Source organism: Bidens hawaiensis, unplaced genomic scaffold (assembly GCF_021521415.1).
Source record: "Bidens hawaiensis isolate Kalapana, Puna unplaced genomic scaffold, B.hawaiensis_p1.1 tig00020653_1, whole genome shotgun sequence".
Classification (NCBI taxonomy): domain Eukaryota; kingdom Viridiplantae; phylum Streptophyta; class Magnoliopsida; order Asterales; family Asteraceae; genus Bidens; species Bidens hawaiensis.
The window spans coordinates 106,804-115,000 of NW_027493166.1; the positions used below are offsets into that span (position 1 = coordinate 106,804).

Sequence of the window (8,197 nt, forward strand, 5' to 3'; positions counted from 1 at the left end):
AACGAATTTAGAAATTCAGCTCGATTGTAACTTGGACACTCTAGATGGAACCAGGCGTGTGGACAACAAAATTTGGGTTTGGCTCTTTTTTTTATATGTAATGGTCTTTTTATTTATTATTTAGCGTAAGTGAGTGATATATTACCCATAGTATCCCATTCCCAATAACAGACTTTACGTGTCACTCGCCCGCCATTGTAAAAATCCCTTCCCGCCCGAACTTGTCACGTAAATTCATCGAATTTTTGTTAAAAGAAATCTAAGGTTTTCGTTTAAGAAAAACGTGATCATGTTTCCTTAGTTTTAATTGGTAGAAAAATATTTTCTAATAACTCGTAATAAAAAAAAGTCGTGTTTCCGTCACTACGACAGCAACTCGATACAAATTAAGCATGAAAAATTATTTAAAAACACATGAAATATTTGTTAAAAAGATGTCACCTTTTGATTCTTTTCATATGACGAGTGATCTTTTGCCCTTTAACATATGGATTTATTCATTTATATAGGTAGAGTGCACTAAATACAATTAAAACCAAACTTATTGATGCTTTCATTTATTATAAAGCAAAAGCAAAAGCAAAATAAATAAGTAAAGAAAAAAAACACAATATATAGATAAATTGATACATAGACAATCCAAACTAGCTGTCTACTTCATCTTCTGATTCTTCTCCCAACTCCACACTTTCCCTTACCATGATCTTAAGATTGGTTCGAACCTCTCGAACCCTGGGCTCAATGAGACCTTTTTGTTTACTAGTGTTGGTTTTGTTTTTAATGTTACAAGAAGCAAATGGTTCACAAAAACAACAAAAGCTTTATGACTTCAAAACAAAGCTTCACCAACATTCATCTCACTCGTTTCAACTCTCGTCATCTTCCGATACTATTAAGGTACACATTTTATTTATGCATGATGTACAACTTATCATAATTAAGTAGGCATTTATGATCAACGTCGTGTCCGAACATCCTTAAAATGGTCATCTTAATTACGTTTTTAATTATGTGATAAATAATTCGACAACTTTACCAACAGAGTTCCGGAAGGGTGTTTTACCCAATCGGGTATGGAGCAGACCCAAGTGGTGCCCAGGATAGCACGGCGGCGGTAATGGCTGCAGTGACTGACGCTTCGTTGGTTGTTAACGGGCAGCAGTTGCTGCCCGGAGTCAACGATTTGGGTGGTGCTGTTGTTGACTGTCAAGGTGGCAGCTTCAGGATATCCAAGCCCATTGGTATTCCTCCGAATTCAGGCAATCTTGTGGTAATTTACTTAACTAGCCCTGTCTTTTTATTAATTGTTGTGTTAAGCTAACTTAATTTCATGTCTAATTTTGTGAATATGGGGTCAGTAGTACAAATGTACAATAGGAGCTATATGCGTATCACGTGCATTGAAGTTTTACCCGTTCTAAATATGGACACCTGGCTAAATGAGTCTTATTATAAATACTATATTGAAGAAACACTAATTGACCCCAGGCAGATTACGGATAATCTGGGGGTTAAATAGATGTTTTTCACGAGGGGTTAGGTCCGGAAAAGATGGTTCTTCTGATGACCTGCAAAACAGACACCGTGAGCTCGTCACTGAGAAGGGGGAGGGGGTACCTCCTTGTGACCACCCTCCGGCGTGAGAATCAGACTAGATTGCTCTTGAATATAAGTGTATATTAAAAGATTGCTAGAGAAGATAAGATAATGAGATATCAGATAATGTAAGATAATGTCATGTCCATACCATTCCAAGGTGTTGGAGTATTTATAGCCGAAGGTAGGTTTCCAAGAAGGTACAGCCGGCTGAATAGTATTCATGTTCTGCCAACTGTGGGCTACGCACATGCCATGCTGGTAGTTGGTGGGTAGGCAGCGGCTGATAGTGACCAGGCCGGCTGTGTACTATTCTTTTCCACCAACTGCAGGCTATGCACGTGCTACGACAGGTTGGTGAGTAGGCAGCGGCTGATAGTGACCAGGCCGGCTGTGTACTATTCCTTTGTCACAGTGAGCTGTCGCTGCTTTGGTCAGACCTTTTGTCCATACCTCGTCAGGTACAGTACAAAAGGTCCTCCAGTAGCGTACGGACTGGCTCATTTGGGCGGGAGTGTTCCCGGCTTGCTCACTCCTTCTTCAGGTGACATTACTGAATTATTTAAGAGTTAAGTGCCTTGTGCGTGTAGCCTTGCTGCGCGGGTAGCCTTCCCTGATGGCTAGTATCCGTTACTGCGGGAACAGGCGGAGTACGTCGACCATTGGGAGGCTTTTCCTGCGGGAACAGCTTGCGTACTGCGCGTAAGGACGTCACGTCTCTTGAGCATGGTGGGTCCTGCGGATCCAGTTGGTTTCTGCGCAGACGTCTCCCTTCAAGGTGAGTCTTGCGAGTTTAGCCTCTGCGCAGACGTCCCTGTTGAAGGTGAGTCTTGCGGTTTCAACTGCGCAGACGTCCCTCTTTGAGGTGAGTCTTGCGGGTCCAACTGGGCTCTGCTGGGACCTACCTCTTCAAGTCCCCCCAGTCCAATGTTCTTCTCATGAATTGTTAATAAGTGAGGTGAACTTTTGGACTTAAGCAAAGGGTTTTGAAAAGGGTTTAGTTTTAAGGTTTTCCATGGGGATTCTTCCCGCGGAAGTCCTAATGTCACATGCAGAAATTCCCGACTTTTTTGCTTGATCTTTGGGTATGATGCGGGTAGGTCTGTAACCTCCTCGCAAGTCAGGAGCGTTGAGTTCCACTTTTGTAGATTCTCCATGAGGTTTTGATAGTTTTGAACATAGTGATCAATTATGTTTAAACAACCAATTCCATCTTGGAGCTTCAAACAATCTAGTTCTCGACGTTCCCGCTATGCGGGGATGTTATTCCCGTTTCCGCAAGCATGGCCCAGAAGATCCTTCTTGGTTTCAATTCCCTGCGGAGTGCTAGGTATGTGAAGGGTTTCGCCTTGACACTGTACTCGCACTCGTCTTATAGTTACTTTACTTCCAAGGTATTCCTGGCTTCAATTCCCTGCGGGTGCTAAGTATGTGAAGGGTTTTTCCTTGACACTGTACCCGCACCCGTCTTATAGTTACTTGGTTGCCGAGGTATTCTTGGCTTCAATTCCCTGCAGGTGCTAAGTATGTGAAGGGTTTTGCCTTAACACTGTACTCGCACCTGTCTTATAGTTACTTGGTTGCCAAGGTAAGGGGTATAGTCCCGCTTACTTTTGAATCTTTTTTGAATCTTTTTGAATCTTTTTGAAATTTGAAGAGTTGGTGAAAGGATAAGAACAGTCCAAACTGTTGAAACGTCGTCCGTCGGTTTCTTCTGACAGTGTCAGGACGTGCAGGAAGTTATGGCGACGTGACAGTATATGGTCATTCCAAACGCTTTTTCAGGCGCGTGGGCGCGAGTTTTCGGGCGCGTGGCCGCGAAGTTTACGGCACGCGTCCTGTCAACAGTTGTTGCCAGCTTGCATATTCCACGTGTCATAGTTTCATTGCACCTGCGCTTTCCTCTCTCTTCCACATTAAATTCATCGCATTCATTGCGATGAGTATATAAAGGGAGGAGAGGATGCATCTCAACTCACAGTTTCACCTCTCTTCTTCTTCTAAACGATTTCCGGCGAATACTCTAACTTTTCTGTCGAGCATTCTCCTGAAATCGTTCTTTACATTCAAAACATGTCTTCTCATGATCTTGAAGTTACTGCTGAAGAGTCGGACGTGTATTCCGAGAACCCGACGTCCACTTCTGATAGGGACGATAAGAGTACTGCTGGCGAGTGCCAGTGTGCTCTTCCCGTCGACCAGTATCAGTACATCGTCAGGAAGTTTCCTGAGCCACACCAGACGGTGTACAATGCCCCCAAGGGCAAAATATGGGTGTATGCTGCATTCTTCATCTATGGGAATCTCAGGTTCCCATTGACGAAGTTTGTGTACCGTGTTTTGGAGAGACACGGTGTACATCTGACGGAGGTACACCCAATGGCGGTCGCCAAGATTCGCCATTTTGAATGGGTGTGCCTCATTCTGGGCGTGGAGCCCCATGTCGACCGCCTGATGACCTTCTATTCCTGGAGGTGCATCCAGGGGTGGTATACCTTGGTCACTCGGATCAAGGGTTTGAAGATCTGCGCTACCGAGCGCAGCCTTCGGTCTTGGAAGCGGGAGTTCTTCTATATCTCCGCTCGCGTCGTCCCCATAGCGATGACGTTCAAGAACGGGAGAGCTCTCCCGAACCTTCACGCCTTCAACTACGAGGAGGCGGAATGGTTCTCCAAGATTTCCCGGGTCCAGTCTCCGGTTTACCGCTTTGTGGAGTCCGGGATGGTGATGCTCGGGATGATCCGGGTGTGGAAAGATGCTGGGGCGGAGGCGCCACAGGTTCCCATCGTCCTTGAATACGGTTTGAACTCTATCCCTTACGGTATGCTTCATCTTCTTTGCTGATTTAAAGTTTTCTTCTAACTGTTTCTTTTGTTTTCAGAGGGAAACAACCTACAATCGCTCCTGCATCCGCGGGAGGCTGGTGGTCCCGCTCGGATGGGTACCCGTGCTCTTGATGAGAACGAGTTGCCCATCTTGGAGCAAACGGCGGATCGGTTTGTGGAGGTCTAACCGCCGGGCCACCCGATTCTGAGCGCCACGCGGCCAGGTAAGGAGTTATTTAACCCTCGCCCTATCAATGCTCAAACCTCTGCTGGAATTCCTCTAATTTTGTCATCTTCTGATGAGGAATCCGCAGATGGTCCTTTCTTCACGCGGAAGAAGAAGGCTGCTGGCGGGAAGGGTAAGACGAAGGTTGCCTCTACTGCCGATCAGGGGAATCGGTCAGAGTCAGAGACCGAGAGTGAAGAGGTGGCGGGGAACCCTGGTGGTGACGAGACCACTGTTCCGGAGGTTGAGATAGCTGTCACCTCCGGGCAGCCTAGTACGACGGTGAAGAGGCCGGCTCCATCAGGTTCGTCCCCGCCTAACAGAACCTTCAAGCTGAAGAGAACTCGTAAGTATAATTTTCATTTACTTTAACTGCATATCCTTCCGCCATTATATTTAACTATCTTGTCTTCATGCAGGCGTGGATGCAACTGCATTCCAGGGTGGAGCGGGGAGGAGCACCTCTGGACCCATGACGGTAGGTTTGGTCAACCTACCCGAGGCGATGACCCAGGCGACTGCGCCTGCTTCAAGTGTTGGTTCAGTTGCTCACTCAGTTGAGGCAACTGTTCCAACTGTAACATCATCCCCGCCGGCTGTCAGTGCGATCTTCACGGAATCCTTCACTGAGCCGGCGGTGATATTTTCTGCGGGTTCTTCCACAGCGGCGGCCACGGTTGTGAGTTCACCTCCAGTGAGTTCACCTCCGATGGTCTCTACCGCAGCGGCTTCGACCGTGCCTCTGGCGCCGGCGACTACCTCGTCCCCTGCCGGTTCAGCAGGTATGTTCGGGGCTTCAAGCCAATCTCTGCCTCCTTCCCATCTGCCTGACCTCTTGGATGGGTATTCGTTAGGTTCGGGTGATGGGTTTGGCGGCTACCAGCCTACTGTCGACCCTACAGGTGCGTAGGGTTATTTTGGCCTTTTTATATATATTTTTGTTTTTTATCATCTTTTCCTAACTGCCTTTTGTTTTTGCAGTGTCGGATTCGAATGAGGTGTTTGTTCCGCGGTGGAACATCCGCCGAGGAACCACCCTTCGGACGACTGTGGATTGCGTCGAGTGGGCGCGCCACGCCGCCCCCAGTGGTGCACTGGGAGAAGCTATGTCGAGCTACCAAGAGGGTAGGCTGACAAACGAGCTTCGAATTCTCCTTGCCCGGATGCAGCCGCGCGTCAAGCTGCTTTGTCGTGAAAACGACAAGTTAAAGGCGGCTCGTATCCAAGAAGTAGCTCAGGCGCGGGCTATCCGGGAGGAGAACAGGAGACTCTCCGCCGTTGCTGCGGAGAAGGAGAAGGCCTTCAAGGCCCTCGAGGTTGAAGTTCAGGCCCGTCTCGAGGCCCGTTCCAAGGCTACCCAAGCTGTTAATGAACAGCTTCGGTTGGCTAAGGAAACTGCACGGAACGCAACTGAGAGGGCCACCAAGGCTGAAGCTGCTGCTGAGCCTCTACGCACTGAGAATGAGGAGCTCAAAGCCAAATTAGAGAGGCTCCAGCAGGCTCATGATGCCTTGGCCATGGAAGATGCCAAGAAGCTCCAAGAGATCTTGGACCAGAGGGGGGTGCTTGACCACACTGAGCGTAAGCTAAAGGGCGTCGAAGAGACTGCAGCCAAAGATGTGTTGCTTGCCAACCTTACAAAGAACGAAGCCGAACGCGCCCGTAATGAAGCTAAAGCTGCCCTCCAGGAGACTCTGGTTACCAAGGAATGGCTTCTACGAGAAGCGTTGTCGCAGGTATGCATAGCTTCATAATATCTTTACGCTTTTCTTTGTACTTAGAAAAGGTTTTGATAATTGTATTTTTGTTTTGTAGGTTGTGCATCGGGTCTTCACGGACACATCATATGACGATGCCATGAGCGCAGCCCTCAACGCTTCTCATGAGGATGGGGAAAAGGCTGGCTTCCTGCTTGGTCTAGGGTTCGTTGAGAAGGGCATCCCGCCTTCCAACTTCCCTTTATATGATGTGGATACTGAAGCTGTATATGACCAAGCAGTGAACCAGTATGCCGCCTTCCCGCACCCGGTGGTGGAGAAGGTGAACGAAGTTGCTGCTGCTGATGATGGGCTAACCATTCTCAAGACCTTCCTTGAACCGCCACAGCCAACTGATGGTGCGGGTACAAGTGGGTTTGGAGGGAGTGGCCCTGAAGCTTGATCTTTTAAATCCTTTCCCACTGTTAGGATAGATTTACGTCTTTGTATAGATTTATATTCTTGTAGGCGGGTAGATACCCGGCCATTCTTGTAACAGTTGAATTTTTATGGAATATAAATCTTTTGTGCGGGTAGGACCGTCACTCTTGCTTTATAAACGTTATACGACTTGCTCATGCATATTATAGTTTAATTTGGCACTTGTTTTGCCGCATAAACAATATATGATTCGCTTGTGCATACTTTAGTTTAACTTAGCAATTTCTTAAGTACTTTGGATAAATTAACCTTTCAACGTGGCAGATAATAGGTTAAAGTTTTGCTTCCTCTTTCGTGATTGTGCGGGTAAGACCGTCACTTTCACTTAGTAGGATGGCTAAACTTTACCTATATCTGACCTGCGTGGAGGTTTTCCTCATTTTTTCCTTAAGAGATTTTCTAAGTGTTCTGAATAAGTTAACCTTTCGACGCGCGGTTGTCAATAGGTTAATGTTCAGGTTCCTCTATCATGATTGTGCGGGTAAGACCGTCACTTGCATTTAGTAGGATGACCAAACTTTACCTATGACTGACCTGCGTGAAGGTTTTCCTCATCTTTTCCTTAGAAATTCTTGCCGTTTTTTGTGTTTATGCGGGTTTTGCTGCCTTCCACACGCAACGACTTCTTTTCACACTTATTTATGCGGTGAATACCGGCATATCAGTGTTTTGGATAAGTTAACCGTTCGACGCGCGGTTGTCAATAGGTTAACGTTCAGTTTCCTCTATGATGATTGTGCGGGTAGGACCGGCACTTTCATTTAGTGGGATGACCGAACTTCACCTATGACTGACCTGCGTGAAGGTTTGCCGTTTTTTGTGTTTATGCGGGTTTTGCCGCCTTCCACACGCAACGAATTCTTCACACTTATTTATGCGGTGAAGACCGGCATATCAGTGTTTTGAATAAATTAACCGTTCGACGCGCGGTTGTCAATAGGTTAGTTCGGTTTCCTCTATCATGATTTGTGCGGGTAGGACCGGCACTTTCATTTAGTGGGATGACCCAACTTTACCTATAACTGACCTACGTGAAGGTTGGCCGTTTTTTTTGTTTATGCGGGTTTTGCCGCCTTCCACACGCAACGACTTACTTCCCCACTTATGTATGCGGTGAAGACCGGCATATCAGTGTGGAAAGTTCATAAGTATAAATGTAAGATTATCAGCGTCAATGTGATAAGGAGAATCATTTCCATTAGAAGTGGCTCTGGGCCTTTTCTTTTACAAGTTTGAAATTGATCTACATGCACTGTGTAATTGAGCTCCCTTCCATGTTGTTTGGATGGGAGTTCCATCGAGCCGATATGCCCTTGGTTCGGAATCTCGTTGTTTACGCAGTATGTAGTCTC

At 46.7% G+C, this 8,197-nt stretch overlaps 1 protein-coding gene across 1 annotated transcript in view; it reads left to right on the plus strand.

The window, feature by feature from the left end:
- Positions 1-741: 741 nt before the first annotated feature.
- LOC143561302 (polygalacturonase QRT3-like) overlaps positions 742-8,197 on the plus strand; it is a 26,799-nt gene continuing 19,343 nt past the window's right edge. The window contains exons 1-2 of the mRNA XM_077049421.1: positions 742-897; positions 1,043-1,270. Of these exons, the coding sequence (XP_076905536.1) occupies positions 742-897; positions 1,043-1,270 (384 nt within the window). The remainder of the gene's footprint in view (positions 898-1,042; positions 1,271-8,197) is intronic.